The 24,829-nt window shown below is 37.7% G+C and overlaps 1 protein-coding gene and 1 pseudogene across 11 annotated transcripts in view; one reads left to right on the top strand and one right to left on the bottom strand.

Annotated features, from left to right (window-relative positions):
* Nucleotides 1–24,829, top strand: part of SPIDR (scaffold protein involved in DNA repair) — a 589,061-nt gene that overhangs the window by 63,437 nt on the left and 500,795 nt on the right. For 5 of the 10 annotated variants that reach the window (XM_082718857.1, XM_082718850.1, XM_082718858.1 and 2 more), the window contains 2 exons: nucleotides 16,271–16,426; nucleotides 17,221–17,287. The exons of 2 other annotated variants lie outside the window; for them this stretch is intronic. In XM_082718857.1, coding sequence (XP_082574983.1) covers nucleotides 16,271–16,426; nucleotides 17,221–17,287 — 223 coding nt within the window. Of the gene's footprint in view, nucleotides 1–16,270; nucleotides 16,432–17,220; nucleotides 17,288–24,829 lie in introns of all 10 variants that reach the window. 3 more of the 10 variants (XM_082718859.1, XM_082718854.1, XM_082718855.1) reach the window with 1 other exon arrangement.
* LOC309858717 (cleavage and polyadenylation specificity factor subunit 5 pseudogene) lies at nucleotides 1,732–3,558 on the bottom strand (annotated as a pseudogene). The gene is made up of 2 exons: nucleotides 3,523–3,558; nucleotides 1,732–2,476 (listed from the first exon to the last, which is right to left on the bottom strand). The product of its transcript is annotated as a cleavage and polyadenylation specificity factor subunit 5 pseudogene (transcript).

Raw genomic sequence — 24,829 nt, 5'->3', positions numbered from 1 at the left:
CTTACTTTTATCCATATTGAATCAATCTGTGCAGAGCATACTACCTCTAGTTTTTTTCTTATGCTGTGAATTTCTCTTTCTAGTCGCTTAGTCCAGAAAAGAAAGGAGTAATGAAGGAGAAAGAAAAAGAAAAAAGAGCAAAAACAGCAATAATAATATCAAGAATCACAACAATATCTTTAGGATGTATTCTGCTGTATGCTGTGTATTCTGTGCTGTTGTGTTTTTTCTGCTCTTTCCCACTGGTCCTTCCTCTGTAGAATTCCTCCTTGCTTGTAGTAGGGAGTGTTTGTTCTTTAAGTAGCTGTGCTTTTGATTTGTTTGTGAAGTTAATCTGGAAACTGATGTTTCAAAGCTTTCTTTATAAATGTAGGGATTTGTGTTGGTTTTCTGAGGGAGAGGTCTGCTTTGCTGGTTCACAAGCTGACTTGCCATCATAAAGTTGCTCCTGTCAAAACAAACTGAGGGTTGCTGTGGGGGAGGAGGGTAGGGAGAGGGTGGTCGGGCTATGGACATTGTATGTGCTATGGTGAGTGCTGTGAAGTGTGTAAATCTGATGATTCACAGACCTGTACTCCTTGGACTAATAATACATTGTATATTAATTAAAAAAAAAAAGGACGCTCCTATCACTTGGGGTGGGAGGTTAGTGTAGGGGACTCAAACCTTCACTGGAGGAGTTCTGTTTCTCTCTATAATCTGTGCTCTGTGCTGGTGGGTGAGATGAGGGAGGGGTGTTGGAAGAAGTAGAATATGGTGTCACATCACCCTTCTGTCCCTGTGGAGCAGAACTCCTGGCAACCACTGTTCGGGAGGCCCTCTTAAGCAATCTCCTGTGACCCAGGCCCTCATCAGTTCCCTGCCCTAACCTATTTGTGTCCAGGTTCTTGGCATGCCCAGAGCCACAGATCTGTTTTTACCTCTGGCCAGTGGCTGGGATTCAAAATTCCAAGTTTTAAAGGGCCAGGTATTATGTGTGCCCACTCCCATTCCCCCTGGTTGGGAGCCTTGTCCAGCACCATCCAGTCCCCTAAAAGCCATTGCACAGTATACCTCCAGAGGCTGGAGTTTATTGTGATGCCCAATGAGAATCCAGAGCCAAGTTATCACTCATCTGCACTCATTCCACTACTCTTCTTTGTCCCAGGGAAGCCATCGCAGATGCTTGAATCTAGTGTGGCAGATAGCAAAATGTGGCCACCAGGTTACCTGCGATCATTAAAATCTCTAGGCTCTGCACTTTCAGTCCTAGAAAAGCTGCTGATCATTGGGCACACAGAGTAAGTATTTTGTGGCTCCCACCATAAAGTTAAACGTTTTTCTGCCATCTTCATGCCCCTCTGACCCCATTCGGGGTTCTACTCAGTGGCTCACTAGCTGTCCCTTTGTCACTGGAGAGGGCATATGTGCTCCTCCAAACGCTCTCCAGGAAGGGGAACAATCTCTCTCCCTGAACAACCCAGAAAATAAATACAAACAGGAAGAAGTTCTTATTTAATGTTTTACAAAGAAGTATGAATAGAATCTAATGTAAATTAATTATCAGATTTATTTACACCACTATCCAATTCTTCATGATAACTTTACTATTGAAACAAAAGAACGTAGATAGAAACTTAGTGATTGTGAAAGAGAAAAACAAACAAAACAATTTTCTACCTTGTTTATTCTACACCGTGCATAGCTGTGCTCACAGAAGTGGCTTCTTTCACTTCTTCACTGTGCAAGAATTTACTTGTGTATAAAATTGAACCTGCCTAGAAACTGAGGAAGAATAGAAGTGATGGGTTCATATCCTAGTGCATTGTTATACAGTTCAAATGGTGCATCTACAAGCTAATAATTTTTAGGAACTGCAAACAAGGCTTTCTCTTTGATGTTGAACTGAAAACAACTTATTATGTTGTTTACATTTTGTAACATGTGCAGGAATATATGGATACCAAGGAGGTTAAGAATTTTGTCTCTAGCAGTTACCAATGCAGTCATCAATGACCCAGTCTTGTAGGACTCCATCTTGATGACCCAGTTTCTCTTCATTAAGTGTTTCAGACCTTCAGCTTCATCTTCTGGATTAACCACCAGGTAATTTGAAGAAAGTTGTCCACAGCTATACCAGTAACCCATGCAGTAGCTGATGCTCATGTACAATTAGAACCCCTTCTACAGTCCTTCTCATTCCAATTTTATCAGATTCCTCCCTCATGTGCTGAAATCTGGCTGCAACAGAGCTGTCCTCATAGAGGCTCTCTTTTGTACCCAAGTATAGTTTGTAAGAGTACAGGTTAATGGTGCACTCCATAGTGAGGGGCTTGGTCTGTTGGATATACTTCTTGCTGAACTGGTTGACATTCCCCACCCCATCCCCGCCAGGGTCAACTGCTTTATGAGCGATTGTGTGGCACCATGGACATGCTGGGGAGCTCGAGTACTGGTGGCAAAAGGAAGTGGGGCAGGCAGGGAGACATTCCCTGTGCTAGTAGCCATAATTTTGCATCCACGTCAGCAGATGGCACCTGCCATTATCATGAAAGTGCAAGAAGAGGCGAAAGCACACCTGTTACAGTATTTTAAAGTCTGGTTTGTCTGATATAAGTATTGCTGCTCTGGTATTCTTTTGACATTCATTTGCATGATAAAAGTTTCTCCATCCCCTTTTGTTCAATCTCACATGCCTTTAGGACTAAAATTGGTCTTTTGTTGGCAGCATATTGATAGGTCATTTTTTTTTTTTAAGATTTTATTTATTTATTTGACAGAGAGAGATCGCAAGTAGGCAGAGAGGTAGGCAGAGAGAGAGAGAGAAGGAAGCAGGCTCCCTGTCAAGCAGAGAGCCCGATGTGGGGCTCGATCCCAGGACCTGATCATCGATCATGACCTGAGCCAAAGGCAGAGGCTTAACCCTCTGAGCCACGTAGGTGCCCGATAGGTCTTTTTTTTTTTTAAATCCATTCTGTTACCCTGTGTCTTTTGATTGATTCAGTTCATTTGCATTCAGGGTAATTATTGATAGATATGTATGTAGTATTGTGTTATTAGTTATATTGTTTCTGGAGATTTTTTCTGGTCCTTTCTTGTCTTTGTCACTTTGAAGAGAGTTCCTCTTTAATATTTCTTGTAAGGGTGATTTAGTGATCATGAACTCCATTAGTTTTTGTTTGTTGGGAAACTATTTCTCTTTTTGAGGTCAAAGTCACTTGAATTATGGGATTTTAGTGCTTGATGGAATGTTTGAGGTCATGCTGTTAAATGCCTGCATTTTACATGTGAGGATATGGAGATTCAAATATTTCATTCCTTGGACATTTTAATAGCTATTTACCAGCCATTATTCTTAGAATTATAAAATCTATGGTGGAAGAGGTCCTTAAAAAGATGTCTAGTATAACAGCCAATCACTTGTTCAGGTGTTAAGTAATTTGCTCCAGTATACACTAGATAAGACCTTTGTCTCAAACTTTCACTTCTCTTTGTTTATACTGGGCTCTTTCAATTCTATTATTTCTTTTTGTGATAGGGTACCAGGGACTTAATTTGCTTTATGGCCACTTTTGCCATTATCTCTCAAGGATTTTTGAAGACAGTGACCACAAGTCACCTTAGTATTTCACTTATTTTGTTTCTTTAATAGTATTAATACTGTTATAGTCCACTATAGTAGGTCAGAGTGCCAGAACCTACTTCAGGGTTATATGTTGTGTTTATATGTATATGCTCACATGTACATATTAAAATTCTAATATATTTTTGTTTTCTGTTTCCTATTTTTTTGGTACCTGGAGGGTACAATTTATTTTTCCAGTGCAACTCTGATTTCTTTTGCCGTTTTGTTAGAATTCTTAACATTCCCCTTTTACACTCTGGCTGTTTCTTCAAACATAGCTCCTCAGGTTTGGATGTATATTCTATGTTACTTCCTAATATTTAAAAGTGAAAATTCTTCCTCTTTTTTTTAATTTAAGGTTTTATTTACGTATTTGTCAGAGAGAGAGGGAGAGAGGAAGTGAGCGTGCACAAGCTGGGGGAGCTGCAGGCAGAGGGAGAAGCAGGCTCCCGACTGAGCAGGCAGATTGACTCAGGGCTCTATCCCTGAAACCTGGAGCTGACCTGAGCTGAAGGCAGACGCTTAACCGACAGAGCCACTCAGGCATCCCCCCCAAATTATTCTTAAATCCAAACTTTGTTTTACCTAATTAGTCATTCTTCACCTCTTCTTTATAATAGTCTCATTTGTGGCTTCTGTTTTGAACTGTGATGTACACCTCCTCTTACCAAGTTTACTGTCTCTCTTGTGAGGAGTTAAGAGTTTTAGCCAGTAGCCCAGCTAGAGGTATTACTCCATGTAAGATCACTTTCACCTCTGACACCAACTTCAGTCTCCCACAGTCCTCAAAGCCAACCTCAAGCTTAATAATTCACTATAAAAAGACTCACAGAACTTGCTGGGAGCTATTATACCCATGGTTACAGTTTATTATAAGGAAAGGATAGAGATTAAAATAAGTCAAGGAAAGAAGCACGTAGTGCAGAATCCAGTAAAGGTCTCAGACATTGGAACTTTTTTGTTTTCTCTGGAGTCAGAATGGTTAATTTTCTGGTATGTACAGTGTCAATATCAAGGAAGCTCACCTGAGCCTTGGTGTTTCTATTGGGGGCTTTGATGTTGAGTGATTATTTGTGTCCCACCCCATTTATTGGTGAAACCTCATCCCCAATATGTTAGTGTTTGGACATGATACCTTTTGGAATTGTTTAGGTTATGAGGATGGAGCTCTCATGAATGTCATTAGTGCATTTATCAAAGAAATTTGAGAGACATCCCCAATCCCTTCTGCCTTCTAAGGTTGTAGTCAGAAGATAGTATCAATTATGAAGTGAGCCTTCATTAGATATCACCAGCACCTGACACTGAATCTGTTGCTGCCTTGATCTTGGACCTTCTGTCCTCCAGAATTATGAGAAATAAGTATTTTGTTGTTTATAAGGCATGTAGTTTATGGTATTTTGTTAGAGCAGCCTGAATAGACTAAGACACCATTTTGTGGGCATGGTTGATTGCCCACATAGCTGATCTCCATCTTTCATTTTTGCTCCTTCCATGTGTGACCCAGAGCCCCCATTATAATTCACATTGTCTTTTTGGTGTCACGAGTCCCCATGCTAACACTATAGGGTATGGCTAGCCCCCACCCTAAATCACACTGTTAGTCCATTGTAACTGAGGTCATCAGGCAAAGAAAGATACCCTATCAGCCATGATATTTCAGGGTTTTAGGGATTATTTCCCAGAAGCAAACAACAAAGGCCAGACCTCATTTTGAGTAAGGTCAAATTCTTTATTATACATTTGCCTTCTCAGTTGTTTCCTAAGAAGTCTGTTACTCGTGGTTGTCTTTCTTTTCACACTTTGAGAGCCCACATTTTAACAAACAGAAATCCTCTTTTTCAATTCACAAATGTGTCTCACTAATGGACATTCAGTGTCCCCATTTTGAAATATGTGATTCCTGTCCTAATGCTTAAGGCTTGAATGAGAGAAGTTAAAGGATTTTTAGAATTAATCTTTCTATCCTTGATACTGCCTTATACTCAACATATCCATTGATCATACTTATTTCTTGAGGACAGGGTTCATGATCTCTGTGTCTTCTGTGCTTAAACTATTATAAATTCCAGTTTGTTGAATTTAGTTTTCAATAATAATAAAAATATTTGAAATTCCATTTGCTTTTAACCACCAGAACAGCTGTATTTAGTTGTGCAGGTTGAGACCTGCAGTGCACTTATCGACCCCATTCATAATTACGTCCTGAAAAATGTGTAATTTATTATGTTATTCTTCCAGCAGATGATAATAAATAATAAATAAAAAATATCTTTCCTAACAAAATATATTATGATAGTTTTCTAGTAGTTGGAAGTATAGTGACTTGAGTAGGAGGATCTTTTTCTCATTTGCAGAAAGATGTGGCCCTATTAAGACAATGGTCCTTCGGCTTAGACTAGCCTAGATTTTTTTTTTTTTTTTTTTTTCTTTAAGAATTATTTGAGAGAGAGACAGTGAGAAAGAGCTTGAGAGGCGAGAAGGTCAGAGGGAGAAGCAGACTCCCCGTGGAGCTGGGAGCTCGATGCGGAGCTCGATCCTGGGACTCGGATCGTGACCTGAGCTGGAGGCAGTTGCTTAACCAACTGAGCCACCCAGGCGCCCCAAGACTAGCCTAGATTTTTATCCTGGCTTTGTCATTTATAGATGTATGATTTTAGATAATCTCTTCAACACTTAGTTTTATCTATAACAAAGGATTGATACTATTCATTTCAGTCTACTTTATCATCTAGAATCTTTATGAAGTAATACATATGACATTTGCTATTAGTGTCTGGTACCTACTAAATTATCTTAGTCTATTAAGGCTGCCTGTAAAAAATACCATAGGCTGAGTGTCTATAAACAACACATTTATTTCAGTTCTGGAGCCTGGGAAGTTCAGGATGAAGGCAATGGCACATTGTGTCTGGTGAAGGCCTGTTTCCGAGTTCATAGGCAGCCACACATAGTGAAATAAACAGAAGAAGGGATCTCTCTGGGTCCTGTTTATTAAGCGTATTAATCCCATTCATGAGGCCTCCATTCTCATCACTAAATCACCTCCCAAAGTCCTTATCTTCAAACATTACCACAGTAGGGGTTAGGTTTCAACATATAAATTATTGGGGGGATATAAACATTCAGGCTAACTAAATAATTGTGCCTGTCTTCATTGGAGCTTTTCCTTTAGTAGTGTGTGATTACAGAATTATGTGTGAGGTACTTTAAATTAGGTAAGAGACTTAGTTGAGAGACTGGCTAGCACCTTTTTAAGTGATTGTTCTTAAGTTAAAGTCTGTTTTATTTTATTCAGACTTCCTGCTTTAAAAAGTAAAAAGGTTAGTATAAACCATATGGCAGAGATTCTGCTAGTGGACTTTGAGGGAATGAGGAACAGAGACTTGAATTGAGAGCCTTTCCAGGGATTTTGATGATATCCTATCTTTCTATAAGCTCAAGCCTATCAAAGTCTAAGTGTATAGGTTGCTGTGCCTCAACTTGCTAACAGTGAGGAGGCAGGGAATCCTGCTTTTGACTGGGGAGTGGTTAATAAAATAAAACTGGACCCAGACTGTCATACATTAGCAGTTGTCATTATTTTTATCTTTTAAACCCTTGGATTAAGGGTGCCTGGGTGGGTTAGTCCATTAAACATCTGCCTTTGACTCTGTTCATAATCCTGTCCTGGGACTGAACCCCACGTCAGGCTCCCTGCTCAGCAGGAGAGTTTGCTTCTCCTTCTCCTTCTCCCTATGCCCCTCCCTGCCTCAAATAAATAAATAAAATCTTTTTAAAAAATCCTTGGATAAAGAGTCATATCAAGTGTGTAAGGGATTGGGAAGGGAGAGGATGATGTAGGCAGCCTGGCATGGGAAATTGGTGTTTCTAGCATAGGAATTTTTCATTTCAGAAAAAAAAAAAGTTTCAGACAAATGGTGTTCTGATCTGGTATACAGTGTGAATGGAAAATAAGTCTGCATTGCATTTCTTTTCAAATGTTGAAAATAAAACACATCACCGTATTTCCAACATTGTTAACATTAAGAAGTTCCACATCAGACAAATGAAAACAAGAGTGCCAGATTGCCAGATGTTAGAGTTCTAGATTCAAAGTTTTTTAGAATACCAATGGTAAATTAGTCTGGGTTGTTTAATTAGTTTGGGTGTTTTAAAATACCAAAAGCAGGTAATTATTTTACCGTGAGTCCAAGCATAAGTGGGATATTTCTGGCATTTACAATTTAGGCCATAGTAATCTTTAATTTGAAAATATATGAAGGCTATACAAAATACGGCAACTAGGTCTTTGCTTTATTTTCTCTGATGAAAAAATAAGAAATGAATTTAAACTGGTACCTGATTCAAGGCTTTTTTGACTGAACATTTTAAAACCATTGGAATGGTTATGGGTTCTTTCCTGAAAGTCGTCTAAGAATGGAAAAGATAATCAAGGTTTTAGTACAGACATGGACATCCTTAAATGGAGCAATGATTGAGGTAACCTCTAGACTTATTTAGCATGCATTGCAAGTATATATTCTGCAAATAATGGATAAACCAGCTCGTTGTAGGAGCTAGTTCTTTTAGAACTTGTCACATATAGAACATAAATTATAAATGAAGTTCTGGTTTTAGGTAGATAGAAGATATTAACCTAACATAACACATGAAAATACCATTTTGAGTGTTGACAATAAAAGTTCGATAGGAAGTAGTATGTAACTAATTCCCAAAGGAATAATTTCAAGGAGGATCACTGAGGGCTATAAGGTTCCTGAAGATTCCTGAAGAAAGTAATCCTTGAGTGAGGTTTTGAGGGGCCCATCTGGTCAGACTGAAGATATTGAAAAGACAGGCTGGCAGGAAACAATGTATGGACAAAGTTATTATGAACCTTACAGTCAGTTTTCAAAAATTTCACTGTGCCTTGTGAACATTCATTTTACTTAGAGACTTTTTTTTCCTCAGCTTGTTCTAATACTTTTCTTATTCACTTATATCTTCATATCAGGAGAGTGGGGCTTTCTTAATTGGTATTGAAGACCTGCAATTGCCTGACCAGTCTAGGAGAAAAATAAGGCAAGTGTATTAGTCGCAGGGCTGTAGCTTATGGAATAGTGATGTTGACTGTAGAAATAGACTGGCCTATTCCACTGAGTTTTTCATTTAATTCCTTTATCTTAAACTTTGAGAGGCCACAGAGTTCTAATCAGGAAGCTTCTTTTTCTTTTATGGTTTGAGATATTGAAGTAAGTCATTGGATTAAAGCAGTGTTTTTGTGAATCACAGCATGTGAAAATAAAGCATCCTTATAAAAAGGATCCTTATAAAAAGCGCATTCCTATTTTAACTTGTGAATATTAATTACCTATTCTACCTTCTGTAATTGTACTCATACTATTATGACCTACGATTGTTATTAGTAGCAATTGTCTTCATAATAGTCTTGAGGTTAATATGTTATCTCCATTTTACAGATGCAGAGACTGTGTCTTGAGAAGATAAATAATCTGACCCAGTGTTAATGTGACCAACAAGTAGCACAGTGCATTGACAGCATTCTGACAGCACAGCCTAAACATGTGGTCTATAAAGACTTATGTGCTGCTTGTGAAATTGCCTTGATGTTTCTGTGCTCTGGGAGGGTAATAAATCAGGATATTTGGAACTAGGACTACCGTGGAAAATCTAGGACCTGTTGATAGCTATCACCAAAGTACATTTTTTCCTTCATGTGAGTCAAAACCAGGTTTCACCAGGAAACATTCTCTCATTAATTTGTTTTTGAGTCTGTCAGCCCAGTCTCAGCCTCCTTTTTCCTCCACTCTAATGCATATTCTTAGAACCTATGGTCATTGAAGGGGGAAAACTTTATTAGCTGTATATTTTCAGAATGCTCAGTGAATCACTTCAGTTTGGGAGAAACATAAACTGAGTGCTATAGTTCAACTCATTAGCTAGTGAGTTGAAGTCTAGCTTAAACTGGACAAAGTTACAAAAGAGTGATGGGTAGACTTGCAGCTCACAGCAGCTGGGCACCTGGGTTGCTCAAATAATCTAGCCTATAACCTGGAGCACAGCTTGTACCTCTGCTCACTTTCTCAGGTTTCTTCATATGGTATAGGACAAGGCTGCTGACTGCTTTGGGGTCACATCCTTGGCCAAGTTGCGAAGAAGAGAATCTTTCCAGTAGCTTCAATTAGAAAAAGTCCTGGAGAGGCCCTCTGACTGATTCAGCTTGTGTCCTGTGGCATCCATGAATCAGTCAGTCACTGTGGCCCAAGGCTGATGTCTTGTGACTGACTGTGGCCAGGTGGGATGCCTAAAACTGTGGTAATGGGGGTGTGTTTTGTCACTATAAAATTAAAAAAAAAAAAAAGATGGCTGGGTGAGAAGGCCAATGAAACTGCCATTGTAAGTGCCTTCTCTGTGGCTGAGTAAACACTGGACAGAGATATATACATGATACCAACAGTGTAAAGGGAGCTGTGTTACATTTGATGGATAAAGTTGAAATGTAGTATACTGAATTTCCCCTTAAACTTATGCCTACTGTCTGATTTACTTTAGATATCATTAGCATCTGTGAACCAATGATGATTAGTATGATAAGTAATTTACATATTCATTCAGTAATCATTTTAATGAGCACCTCTGTGGGGGGAGCATTGTGCACTGAGGTGATGAGATGATTAGGGATATGTCTCCTTCTGCTATTGTTCTAACAGAAGGAGTAGAATATACTGGAGACATGATGGTTTCACACAAAGAGGTATGTATGGAGGTATTGGGGGGATATTTCAGGGAATAGAAGAGCATTGATCTGTAGCAGAGTAGGAGATACTGAAGGGAGTGGAGAGGTGATTTCCAGCAAAGAATGCCATTTACACAGTTATGGTGGTAGAAATGTGCAGGGTCTGTTGAATGTGAAGGAGAACATGGGGGAGTGGAGGGGAAGGCTGAAAAGTAAGGTGGAAGTCCATGCTAACCAGAATCTAAACTTGGGCTCAGGCTTTCATGTTATCAGATTTATGGGAGAGTTTCTCTCTCCACAGCCTGAGCCACTGGAGAGCAGGGTCTTTCTTGCTCATCTTGTATCCCTGAAGCCTAGCAGAGTGTCTGCATGCCCTGGGCACTCAATAAATGTTGACTGAAGAAAAGAACATCATATTTCTGTCATTTATATTGATTAGAGGGTTCCAGTCCCTAAAGAATCTGAAGAAGCAAAGCAAAAATCTGGAGAAGCAAAGGACCAGTCAAATGTAACCAAAGCAGTGAGTGACAGACCTGAGAAATGTTCTGTTATCTGAGGGAAGGAAAGACCTCTGAAGAAACAAATGGACAAATATTTGATAGAATGAGCTTTGAGCATCATAGTGCTTCCTCACCAGCTTGATTGAAACTTTAAATCTGAGGAACAGTCAAGTTCCTCAGACTTGAGGGTCCCTGAGTTCGTATCTCTTCTTAATGTAGGTAAATTCCTAGGTGCAAAACATTTATATTCTTCAAGTATATGGCTTGAGCCATTGGGCTTTATTTAGATACTCAAGAAAACTCCCCTTTGCATTCAGTTAGACATCTAATTTATTCCCCGAATTTATTAAATGATACCCCAAACAAATACTATTGAGAAACTTTCCAGGGGGAGCAGCAGCCCAAAGTTGTATGGTAGCATGCATTTCCTTTTTCAGGGAGTAAATTTTCAAAATGAATAAATAAAATTCATAATCATGGTGTACCTAAAGAAATGAAAAATGGCGCAGAGCAGTGATAAGAAGAAAAAGTGGTCTCTGAGGGGCTGGATGGTAATGCAATGGATCAATGAAATACCTTTTATGTTTTAACCACTTCAATTGCTTCCTTTTAAAGTTCTGCTCAAAGTATAGTCGATCTTCATCATTCAGTTTCTGTGTTTACAAATTCTCCTCTTTGCCCAAATTTATTTGTAATCCCCAAATCAATCCTGGTGGTGCTTTCAGAGTAATTTGTGGGCATGTGTAGAGCAGAAAAAAATTTGAGTCATTTGACGTTTAAGTAATCAGCTGAGGTCGAACAAGGGCCTGTTCTGCCTGCTTATTTCAGCTCTTATACTGTAAACAGGTGTGTCCTTTCTTGGTCTACTTAATGCCCTGTTTTTCACAGTTTTGTGCTTTGTGTGATTTCACTGTGTAAAGGTGCCCCTGACTGTAGTACTGAAGTGCTATCTAGTTGTCCCTAAGTGCAGAACAGCTGTGATGCACCTTATAGAGAAAATTTGTGTTAGATCAGCTTTGTTCAGGGATGAGTTACAGTGATGTTGGCTCTGAGTTCAATGTTAAAGAATAAACTATAAATATTAAATAAGGTGCTTTTAAGCAGAAGCACACATAAAATAAGGTTGTATACTGACAGGAATCAACCCTGTATTTCCCTTAGGAATAGTGGTTCAGTATTTGCTAATTCATTGTGGCGACTTTATCGAATGATAACTACTACAAAAATGAGAATTGACTATATTTCTCTTCTTTTTGCTGGGATCATCCTGGGCTTATGTAGTTGTATTTTGCGTTTTTTCTCTCTTTTTTGGGTAACTTTTATTTTGACAGAATTTCAAACTTAAAGAAAAGTTGTAATAATAGTGTAATGAAGTTTCTTATGGTGGAACTGTGAATAGGTTAAATAGTGTTCTCTGTAAATTCCTGTTGACCTGGAGCTCCAGAATATAGCTTTATTTGGAGATAAGACCTTTGCACATGTAGTTAGTTAAGATGAATAATAATAATGCCTATATGGCATTAGGGTTGGGCCCTAAATCCAATGACTTGTGAGAAGAAGAGATAACACAGAGAGATATGTAGGCAAGGTAGCCACGAAATGACAGAGGCAGAGACTGGAATGATGAAGCCACAATCCAAGGAAGGCAAGGATTGCTGGGAGAAAAAGGCCAGGAAAGATTCTTCCTTGCCGACTTCATTTCTAACACCTTCATTTTGGGCTTCTTGGCTCCAGAATTATGAGAATAATTTTGTGGTTTTTTTTTTTTGTTTGTTTGTTTGTTTATAATTTTGTTGTTTTAAGGCACTGAGTTTGTGGTCATTTGTTACAGCAACCCTAGGGAACTAATACAACCCTTAACTCCATTTCACTAGTTTATTATTTTTTGCCTCTCTCTCTGTCTTTTCCTCATCCCCCCCACTTCCTCTTTCTCTCTCTATGCATGTGTGTATCAATTTTTTTCTATACCTCTACCCCTAAATATTTATTTTGTAGACTGAGGATATTCTCTTACATAAGCATAGTATAATTACAAAAATAGAAAATTAAAAACTGATACAATATTATTATCTAGTCAACAGTTCATATTCAGATTTTATCAGTTGCCTAATAATGACATTTTTTCTCTGGTCCAAGATCCCATCCAGGATCGTACATTTCCTTTCCTTTCCATGCCTCTTTAATCTTCTGTTAATCTGAAATAGTTCTTTAGACTTTCTTTGTATTTCTTGACCTTGTCATTGTTGAGGTGTACAGTCCAGTTATTTTGGTCTTGTCTGATATTTTCCCCAGTTTAGATTTAGGTTATGCCTTTCTGGTAGGAATACCACGGGAATCTTGTGTTCTTCTCAGAGCCTCCTATCAAGAGGCACTTGATGCTGATTACTTGATTAAGGTGGTATCTGCAGGTTTCCCAACTTTAAAGTTACTGTTTCTCCCTTTGAAATTAGTAGGTAATTTGTGGGACGATGCTTAATGGGCATGTAAATATCCCCTGTATCATTAAACTGTCACCTAATAGGTTCAGCTTTCATTAATGGTTTTCCAATCTACTGTTTATATCAATGTAGACCCATATTTCTTTTTTTATCCAATAGGTTATAATCCTTTACTGTCATTATTTATTTGATGCAGGAATGTTCCACAGTTGGCCAGTGAGAGGCCATTCACCTATGCTCATGTGTCCTTATGACATGTTCTCATTCTTTGAGTGCTTTCTTACTCTCTGGTTCAAGATATTTCAGGGTCAATCATCTTGTTCTTCCCTATTCCATCCCCCATGTCACCCATTTCTTTACATACCTGATGTGGGCTGATTTAATGCATTCAAAAGTATTCTTGAGTTAAGGACAAACAAAATGGCTCAAGAGACCAAATGTTATCTTCCTCTTTATTTTCTGTTCTAGTTAATGAAGCGAGTTTCTTCAGAGCTGCCAGGGGAAACTGCCACTAGTGGAGGGTAAATACCCTCTATTTTGAGGATAGATGCTTCTTCCTTTTGTAGTTCTGCCCCACCAGACGAGTTTCTACATAAAGAGGAATATCCATAGGGGTCTTACATATTAAAATGCTATCAATGTTATGGCTGAATTTGTTTTTATGAATTTGTTCCCTCTTCCTCGGTACAGAAATTTTAATGGTATGTTGTAATCTTAATTCTTTTTTTTTTTAAACCACAATGGTATTGATTAGGGTTTTTTTGTGTTATTAGATGATCAACTCATAGTAGTTAACCTTAATTTGATTTGTGTTGCAAATTTAAAAGATTTTCCTTAAATAAAATGCAAATTTAAAATCTTATAAAATGAGTACATGTCTGTTGTAGACATTTGTAAAATAATAAAAATAAAAAAAGGAAAACTCACACAAAAACATTTAGGGAAATAAATCAGTGTTAGCACTGTTGCTAGATAAAACTTCACTCATTTTCTTCCCTTGAGTATCTTAACACACTCTTCTGTTTTTTTCTCATGTAAAGTTGCTATCAACATTCTATGATAAGGTAATTTTTATTCACTTGTAAATCATTTATTCCTTTTCCTAGATGTTCAAAGTGTTTGTTTAAAAGCCTGTTTTCTAGGATATATCTTGGTTTTGTTTGCTTCTGGGCTGATATTACCAAGTATGTGGTATGCTTCAATATGTAGTTTCCTTTTTTCTTTTTCTTTCTTTTTTTTTTTTTTTTTTTTAAGATTTCAGGAAAGTTTCTCTGGAATTGAAGTTTTTGATATTTTTTCTGTCCCATTATCTTGGTTTTCTTCTTCTTCAGGGATTGCTACTATCTGTATGTTGGATCACAAGAGAGACTTGATTGATCACTCTGTTTCTCTTGAATACTTTAAAATGCACTTTAAATTTTCCTCCTTATTACTTTCTTAAGATATTATCTGTGATAACTATGTGCTCTTGGATTCCTTCTAGTTTAGTCTTTTTTTCCTGAGCTGATTTTTTTTTTTCATGTTGAAAGAATATTTTATTTTTTGTTTCAAGTTTTATTTAAATTCCAGCTAGTTAACATTCAGTGTAATATTTTCAGGAGTAGAATTTAGTGATTTGTCACTTATGTACAATACCGAGTGTTCATCACAAGTGTCCTTAATCTCCATCACCCATATAACCCTTCCCCCCACCTACCTCCTCTCTAGAAACCCTCAGTTTGTTCTCTTTAGTGAAGAGTCTGTTTTATGGTTTGCATCTCTCTTTTTCTCCTCCCACTATGTTCATCTTTTTTTTTTTTTTAATTCCACATGAGTGAAATCATATGGTATTTGTCTTTCTCTGAGTGTCTTATTCACTTAGCATAACAATTACTCTGGCTCTATCCATGTTGTTGTAAATGGCAAGATTTCATTCTTTTTGATGGCTGAGTAACATTCCTTTGTGTATGTGTGTGTGTGTGTGTGTGTGTGTGTATTCATTCCATTGTATGTACATTGTATATATATGTTTATATACCACATCTTCTTTTTCCATTCATCTGTGGACATTTGGGCTCTTTCCCTCAGGTGATTTTTTAACTTTATTCTACTGCTTAAGTTTTGTTACTTCATTTCTGACTTTATAATCTAAATGTGTTGTCTTATATTGAAATAGTAGGTTACACTTTTTCTGTTCTCTCAGCATGTCTTTAGTGTGCTTTCTTTGTGTGTTGGTATGTTATTCTGCTCCATTCTGTTTTTTCTAATTATAACTTTGTATTGGATTTGTATTGGATTTAACCTTGATCCCTGTCTATTGTCTATTTTTATGTTATAGTATCTGTGAATTTTTAGAAGAAGGCAGAATTCAAAAGAGCTTTTATAATTTCTGTTCTTTTCTTGTAGTTTGCAAAAATATTGCCACTTGTTTATTTAAATATCTTCTGGTTCAGTTCCCTTCCTACGCTCCATCTGAACCTTTTCTTTTCTTTATCTTTACCATCCCTGTGCTGCTGAGCAGATTTCACTGCCAGCAATTTCTCTGCAGTGTGACATCTGGTCCAAGAAGGTAGTCCTGGCTGACAAGTGCTAAGTGTCTTAAACTGCTCCTACTCCTTTGGATGTCCTTGGGACCTGTTTCAGGTACCATTTCATCCTCAGATTGCCTACTTCATATGAACACCACATGTGTATGTACTAAGATCCTCCTTTGTTCCTTTACTTCTCTCAGCTTTGCTTTCAGATAGAATCATATGCAGGACCTTTGGAGGGTTGAATATATTTGTCCTTACCTCTTTGTATTTTCGAATTTGTTCTCTGTGCAGTTTGTATGCTTTCTTGTTACTTTTTTTTTTACATGGGGATTCAGAGACATTCAAAAGCTATGCCTTCACCATTGCCATTCCTGGGTTCCCATAGTGTTAATTACTAATGTATTTTTAATGAAGTTGGTTTGATTTTTTTTGTTTGTTTGTTTTATTTTGTTTTTCTTTAAAAACCATCTCCACAGAGAAAAAGAAATTGGGATACAGAATATCTATCCTTTCCAAGAGGGAGTCCACTAAAGTTCCGAAGAACAGGTCTCAGGACAGTGGGAGCAGCTGCTTCCCTCTCTGAAGCATGGCTCAGATGTGGAGAAGGATTTCAGGACACTTCTGGGACTCTGGTAAAGTAATTAAAAATGGTTTTCCTTGAATGCCCATGGATACTTAGATTCCTGAGTATTTATGCCACTGTAATTATATTTCTTTGGAATTCCTTTCCTTATTTCAGGACACAGTAATTGGTCCCGTCTTCTTGTTTTTGTTTTTGTTAAACCAGAGAGAGAGAGAGAGCTCAAACAATCAGGGGAAGTGACAACAGGTAGAGGGAGAACCAGGGTCCCTGATGAGCAAAGAGCCCAGTGTGGGACTGGATCCCAGGACCTTAGGATCATGACCTGAGCTGAAAAGACAGACACATAACCCGCTCACCCACCCAGTTGTTCCCTTACAGTTTTGAATTCCTTTAGTAATTTTGGCAGGTTAGTAATCACATCTTCATGCCAGGCCCAGCCTTTGTACTTCTTTGTAATGAAATCTTTGGGCATCCTACTCTTGATGAGAAGTATATTTATGAAATGCTTGTATACTCAGGATCTGTTGCCAACAAGATACTCTGGTTAATTTTTATATGTATGCTGATTTTGAAATGCTTACAGATATGTACAAAATGGAATACTATTATAAACTCTTAATGGTTAGTTCTTTGTTTAGATTCTGATTAAATATAAAAATACATTTATGTATGAGGAATATGTGCTTTGGGAATACTTATTGGTTAATATCAATAAAAGAGGCATATTTTAAGGAGGGTATTGTTTAAGGCTTGGAGTATTTAAAAAAATATTTTTGGTTTTATCCCTTGTCACGTAAATTACTACATTATCATCATTATTTTATTATTGTCATCTTCCTACAGTCATTAGCAGCTGAAAAGAAGATCATTACAGAAAAGAACCTCAAATTACCCCCTAGACCCAAGAAAGGTAATATTTTGTTGGTTTCTTGACAGAAAAGGCATAAGGCTAATATATCCTTCTTTGATTTATTTCCATAGTTTGGATAGACTGTATATTTATGGTTTAAAAACATCAAAATGTAAAAAAGGTAATTTTTGAGAAATTTCTGATCTTTGTCACCATCTACCCCATTTTTTCCTTGCCTCCCATAGATAATAAAATTTTTTACATATCCTTCCTGGCTTATTCTTATCAGCAGAGCTCAGTAGGTTAGCTTAGGCTCCCAGGATTTTAAAAAATTCTAATTTGGGAAATATGGTTCTGAACTATGATTAAAGGATTATCATATTTCAGGCAGTGAAATTCTTACTTGGTGAATCAGTTAGGGAAAGCTTTCAGATATAGATAGTAGGAAACTTTTAGAGTGTTTGAAGAAATAGGGTTAAATTTATCTCCTGCAACAAGAAGTTTAGGGAGTCAGACCTGTTTTGAGTTCTGCAGCCTTAGTGTGGAGTTTATTCTTGTGGTCACGAGGTGGAAGCTAAGTTCTCTGGGCCTAGTTCTCAGGAGGGCTGTAAGTTGTGAGGATTTTCTCCAAGTGTACTTTTCTTTTGGGAAGGGATTCCCTCCCCAGGACCTCTACCATTGGCCAGAACCTGTTATATAGGGTCACTCTACAAAAGGGACTTCAGTGAAATTAAAGATTTTTAAATATCTATATTGCTTCTTAAATAAAATTAGGTTTCTATTAGTAAGGAAGAAATACTAGGGGGACTGCTGGTTCTGCTGCCACACTTAGTGGGTAGGCAGGGAAAGTCCATGCTTGAGACCTTAAGAGATCTCTTTTGGCTCCCTGGGGTCCTGACTGTGTAATCTTGGGAAAGAAGGTAAACACACTAAGCCTCTGTTTCTCCATCTGGGAAATGCATAAAAGAATGTCGAACTTATTAGGTTATTGTAAACCAAAAAAAGTAAGAAAATGTCTATTTCAAAGGCTTGCACTTAGTAGTTGTTTAATTGATGGCAGTAATTGCCATGTCAAAAAGATGGCAAAAAGAGCTGTGTGAAAGCCTGCTAAAAATTATGCATACTGAGCAAACTTTCTGTGAATAAGAGCAATACAGTTATTTCACTAATATTTAGGGGGTTCTTTTTATGAAAAATAAAAATAAAAATAAGATTTCGCCAATTCATAAATTCATAAAACACTGTGTAATAAACTGGTACATGTCCTTTGTAATTCCATAATCTTTTAAAAAAATTAACATATAATGTATTATTTGCCGCAGGGGTACAGGACTGTGACTCATCAGACATACACATTTCACAATACTCACCATAGCACATACCCTCCCCAATGTCCATAACCCAACCACCATATCCCTACCTCCCCAAACCCCTGGCGACCCTCAATTGGTTTTGAGAGATTAAGAGTCTCTTATGGTTTGTCTCACTCCTGATCCCATCTTGTTTCATTTTTCCCTCCCTACTCCCCACAATCCCGCACCTTGCCGCTTAAATTCCTCATATCAGAAAGATCATATGATAATTGTCTTTCACTCATTGACTTACTTTGCTTAGCATAATACCCTCTAGTTCCATCCATGCCATTGCAAATGGCAAGATTTCATTTCTTTTGATGGCTGCGTAGTATTCCTGTGTGTGTGTGTGTGTGTGTGTGTGTGTGTGTGTGTGTACATGTACAACCACATCTTTATCCATTCCTCTGTTGATGGACATCTAGGATCTTTCCATGGTTTGACTATTACGGACATTGCTGCTGTAAACATTCGAGTGCACGTGCCCCTTCGGATCCCTGCATTTGTATCTTTAGGGTAAATACCCCATAGTGCGATGCTGGGTCATAGGGTAGCTCTATTTTCAACTTTTTGAATGCTTTCCAGAGTAGCTGCACAAGCTTGCATTCCCACTAACAGGGGAGGAGGGTTCCCCTTTCTCCGCATCCTCATCAACATCTGTCGTTTCCTGCCTTGTTAATTTTAACCATTCTGTCTGGTGTGTGGTGGTATCTCACTGTGGTTTTGATTTATATTTCCCTGATGCTGAGTGATATTGAGCACTTTATCATGTGTCTGTCGGCCATCTGGATGTCGTCTTTGCCGAAATGTCTCTTCCGTCTTCCACCCACTTCTTTCTTTTCTTTCTTTCTTTCTTTCTTCCTTTCTTTCTTTCTTTCTTTCTTTCTTTCTTTCTTTCTTTCTTTCTTTCTTTCTTTCTTTCGTTTTCAAGATTTTATTTATTTATTTGAGAGAGAGACAGTAAGAGTGAGCACGACAGGGGAGAAGGTCAGAGGGAGAAGCAGATTCCCTGTGGAACTGGAAGCCCAATGCAGGACTCAATGCTGGGACTCTGGGATCAAGACCTGACCTGAAGACAGTTGCTCAACCAATTGAGCCACACAGGAGCCCTTCTACCCATTTCTAGATTGGGTTATTTGTTCCTTGTGTGTTGAGTTTGATAAGTTCTTGATAGACTTTAGATACTAGCCCTTTATCTGATATGTCATGTGTGAATATCTTTTCCCATTCTGTCAGTTGTTTTGGTTTTATTGATTGTTTGTTTTGCTGTGCAAAAGCTTTTGAACTTGATGAAGTCCCAATAGTTCATTTTTGCCCTTGCTTCCCTTGCCTTTGGCGAAGTTTCCAGGAAGAAGTTGTTGTGGCTGAGGTCGAGGAGGTTGCTACCTGTGTTCTTCTCAAGGATTGGTGGATTCCTGTCTCACATTTGAGGTCTTTTATCCATTTTGAGTCTGTTTTTGTGTGTGGTGTAAGGAAGTGGTCCAGTTTCATTCTTCTGCATGTGGCTGTCCAGTTTTCCCAACACCGTTTGTTAAAGAGACTGTCTTTTACCATTAGACATTCTTTCCTGCTTTGTCAAAGATGAGTTGACCATAGGGTTGAGGGTCCATTTCTGGGCTCTCTATTCTGTCTGTTCCATTGATCTGTGTGTCTGTTTTTGGGCCAGTACCTACTACCTTGATGATTACAGCTTTGTAATAGAGCTTGAAGTCTGGAATTGTGATGCAGCCAGCTTTGGTTTTCTTTTTCAACATTCCTCTGGCTATTCGGGGTCTTTTCTGGTTCCATATAAATTTTGGGATTATTTGTTCCATTTCTTAGAAAAGAGTTGATGGTTATTTTGATAGGGATTACGTTAAATGTATAGATTGCTTTAGGTAGCATAGACATTTTCACGTTATTTGTTCTTCCGGTCCAACGGCATGGAACGTTTTTCCATTCTTTTGCATCTTCCTCAGTTTCTTTCATGAGTACGTTATAGCTCTCTGAGTACAGATTCTTTGCCTCTTTGGTTAGGTTTATTCCTAGGTATCTTATGGTTTTGGGTGCAATTGTAAATGGGATAAAATCCTTAATTTCTCTTTCTTCTGTCTTGCTGTTGGTATATAGAAATGCAACTGATTTCTGTGCATTGATTTTATATCCTGACACTTCACTGAATTCCTGTATGAGTTCTGGCAGTTTTGGAGTGGATTCTTCTGGGTTTTCCACATAAAGTATCATATCATCTGCAAAGAGTGAGAGTCTGACTTGTTTTTTGCCAATTCAGATGCCTTTTATTTCTTTTTGTTGTCCGATTACCAAGGCTAGGACTTCTAGTACTATGTTGAATAGCAGTGGAGATAGTGAACATCCCTACCCTGTTCCTGACCTTAGCAGAAAAGCTCTCAGTTTTCCCTGTTGAGAATGATACTTGCTGTGGGTTTTTCATAGATGCCTTTGATGATATTGAGCTGTGTACCCTCTATGCCTACACTGTGAAGAGTTTTGATCAAGAAAGGATGCTGTACTTTGTCAAAAGCTTTTTTTAAGCATCTACTGAGAGTATCATATGGTTCTCGTTCTCTCTTTTGTTAAGGTATTGCATTGCATTGATTGATTTGCGGATCTTGAATCAACCTTGCAGCCGTGGAATAAATCCCACTTGGTCATGGTGGATAATCCTGTTAATGTACTGTTGGATCCAATGGCTAGTATTTTGCTGAGAGTTTTTGCATCCGTGTTCATTAAGGATTTTGTTCTGTGATTCTCCTTTTTGTCTGTTTTTTGGGATCAAAGTAATGCTGGTTCTCATCAGATGAGTTGTGAAGTTTTCCTTCCATTTCTATTTTTTGAATAGTTTCAGGAGAATAGGTATCAATTCTTCTTTAAATGTTTGGTAGAATTCCCCTGGGAAGCCATCTGGCCCTGGGCTCTTATTTGTTGGGAGACTTTTTTGATGAGTGCTTCACTCTCCTTACTGGTTATGGGTCTGTTCAGGTTTTCTGTTTCTTCCTGGTTCAGTTTTGGTAGTTTATTTGTCTCTGGGAATGCATCCATTTCTTCCAGATTGTCAAATTTGCTGGCGTATAGTTGCTCATACTGTGTTCTTATAATTGTTTGTGTTTCTTTGGTGTTGGTTGTGATCTCTCCTCTTTCACTCATGATTTTATTAATTTGGGTCCTTTCTCTTTCCTTTTTGATAAGTCTGGCTAGGGGGTTATCCATCTTATTGATTCTTTCAAAGAACCAGCTCCTAGTTTCGTTGGTTTGTTCTCCGGTTCTTTTGGTTTCTATTTCACTGATTTCTGCTCTCATTTTTATTATTTCTCTTCTCCTGCTGGGTTTAAGACTTTCTTTGCTGTTCTTTCTCCAGCTCATTTAGGTGTAGGGTTAGCTTGTGTACTCGAGCCCTTGTTTCTTGAGAAAGGCTTGTATTACTATATACTTTCCTCATAGAACCGCCTTTGTGGTGTCCCAAAGATTTTGAACATTTGTGTTTTCATTTTGATTTGTTTCCGTGAATTTTTTAAATTCTTCTTTAATTTCCTGGTTGACCCATTCATTCACTAGTAGGATGCTCTTTAGCCTCCATGGATTTGAGTTCTTCCCAACTTTCCTCTTGTGATTGAGTTCTTGCTTCAGACCTTTATGGTCTGAAAATATGCAGGGAATGTTCCCAGTCTTTTGGTACCGATTGAGACCTGATTTGTGACCCAGGATGTGATCTATTCTGGAGAATGTTCCAAGTGCACTAGAGAAGAACGTGTATTCTGTTGCTTTAGGATGGAATGTTCTAAATATATCTGTGATGTCCATCTGGTCCACTGTGTCATTTAAAGCCTTTATTTCCTTGTTGATCTTTGCTTAGATGATCTGTCCATTTCAGAAAGGGGGGGGGCGTCTTAAAGTCCCCTACTATTATTTTATCATTGTTGATGTGTTTCTTTAATTTTGTTATTAATTGGCTGCTCCCATGTTAGGGGCATAGATATTTAAAATTGGTAGATCTTCTTGTTAGACCCTTTAAGTACGATATATTTTCCTTCCTCATCTCTTATTATACTCTTTGGCTTAATATCTAATTTATCTTCTGTAAGGATAGCCACCCCAGCTTTCTTTTGATGTCTATTAGCATGGTACATTGTTTACCACCCCCTCACTTTAAATCCGGAGGTGTCTTTGGGTCTAAAATGAATTTCTTATAGACAGCATATTGATGGGTCTTGTTTTTTTATCCATTGTGATACCCTGTGTCTTTTGATTGGGGCATTTAGGCCATTTCCATTCAGGGTAACTATTGAAAGGTATGAATTTAGTGCCATAGTATTGCTTGTAAGGTGACTGTTACTGTATATTGCCTCTGTTCCTTTCACTATAGTCTATGTCACTGTTAGGCCCTCTCTTTGCTTAGAGTTGAATGTTTCCTGTGGAACTGGTTTGATGTTTGCAAATTATTTTAATTTTTGTTTGTCCTGGAATCTTTATCTCTCCATCTGTTTTCAGTGTCAGTCTGGTGGATATAGTGTTCTTGGCTGTATATTTTTCTCATTTAGTTCTCATATATCATGCCCATCCTTCTGGCCTGCCAAGTCTCTGTGGATAGGTTTCCTGCCAGTCTAATATTTCTACTGTCGTATAATACAGACCTCTTGTCCCCAGCTGCTTTCAGTATTTTGTCTTTGTCGCTAAGACTTGTGAGTCTTACTTTTAGATGATAGGGTGTTGACCTGTTTTTATTGATTTTGAGTTGGGTTCTCTGTGTCTCCTGAATTTTGATGTTTGTTCCCTTCCCCAGATTAGGGAATTCTGCTATATTTTTCTCTAATATACCTTCTGCCCCGCTCTTTGTTTCTTCTTCTTCTAGGATCCCAATTATTCTCATATCGTTTTGTCTTATGGTATCTCTTATCTTTCGAATTATCCCCTTGTAGTCCAGTAGTTGTTTGTCTCTCTTGCTCAGTTTTCTTATTCTCGGTCATTTGGTCTTCTATATCACTAATTCTCTTATTCCTCATTCATCCTAGCGGTAAGAGCCTACATTTTTTATTGCACCTCATCAGTAGCATTTTTTATTTCAACTTGGTTAGATTTAAGTTGTTTTATGTCTCCAGAAAGGGATTTTATTTCTCCAGAAGGGGATTCTCTAAATATTCAATGCTTTTTTCGAGTCCAGCTTGCATTATCGTCATTCTGAACTCTAGTTCTGACATAATGCTAATGTGTTTATTGATTAGGTCCCTAGCCGTTGGGGCTGCCTCTTGTTCTTTTTTTTTTTTAATTTGGGATGAGTTCAGCCTTGTCATTTCATCCAGATAAGAATAGGTGAATGAGAAAACAAAATACTAAAAAGGGTAACAATGACCCCAGAAAAATATATCAACCAAATTAGAAAAGACCCAAAGCCAGGACGGGCAGAAGGGGGTAATAAATAAATAAAGAAATATTATATCTGATATATATATATATATATTTTAGACTGGTGACTAGAACAGGACCACCCACTTATATTTTGGTCTGTAGAAGAGCCTACCATCCAACATTTTGATGAAAGAAAAACATATATATATATATACCAAAAAAGGGTAAACTCAATGAAGGGAAGTTATATGACTATAAAGTTGATAATTTAAAAAGATTCTCAAAAAGGAATTGATAAGAAGTTGGTTGAAAAAAGAAAAAAAAGAGGAAGGAATATGATCAGGCTAGATAGATACAAGAGCAAAGCCATGCACTAGATTTATGGTATATTTTGATTGTTGGAAGAAATTGTATCCCAATATTTTAAAAAAATAAAAAAGATATATGTATACAAAAACTTAAGGTTAACTACAATGAGGGGATACAATATGACAATAACAATACAAATTTAAAAAATTTAAAAAGGTATTGATAAAATAGTTAAAAATGTTAACATTGGATGGAGGAAAGTTAATAGAAAAGAAATAGACTAAATCAGTAGTATATTAAAAAGAAAATAGAATAACAAAAAAATAAAATTTAAAAAATTTACCTTCAAAAGGATCATAGGGAAAAAGCCATGAAGTCTATGTGTTGCTTTCCCCTACCTCTGTAGTTCCAGAGGGAACTTGGTCTTGGCTGGATGTTTTTGCTGATCTTGTAGGGAAGGTGTCTGCTTCAGTGATTCTCAAATGTCTTTGCCTGAGGTGGAATTGCACCCCCATTGCCAGGGGTCAGGCTAAGTAGTCTGCTTGGGTTCGTTCTTGGTAGCTTTTGTTCTCCAAACGCATTCTGTACCACTTTAGAGGAT

Source organism: Mustela nivalis, assembly GCF_964662115.1.
Source record: "Mustela nivalis genome assembly, chromosome: 2".
Classification (NCBI taxonomy): domain Eukaryota; kingdom Metazoa; phylum Chordata; class Mammalia; order Carnivora; family Mustelidae; genus Mustela; species Mustela nivalis.
The sequence above is the reverse complement of the archived record's forward strand: the minus strand, read 5'-3'. Positions and strand labels throughout refer to the sequence as shown.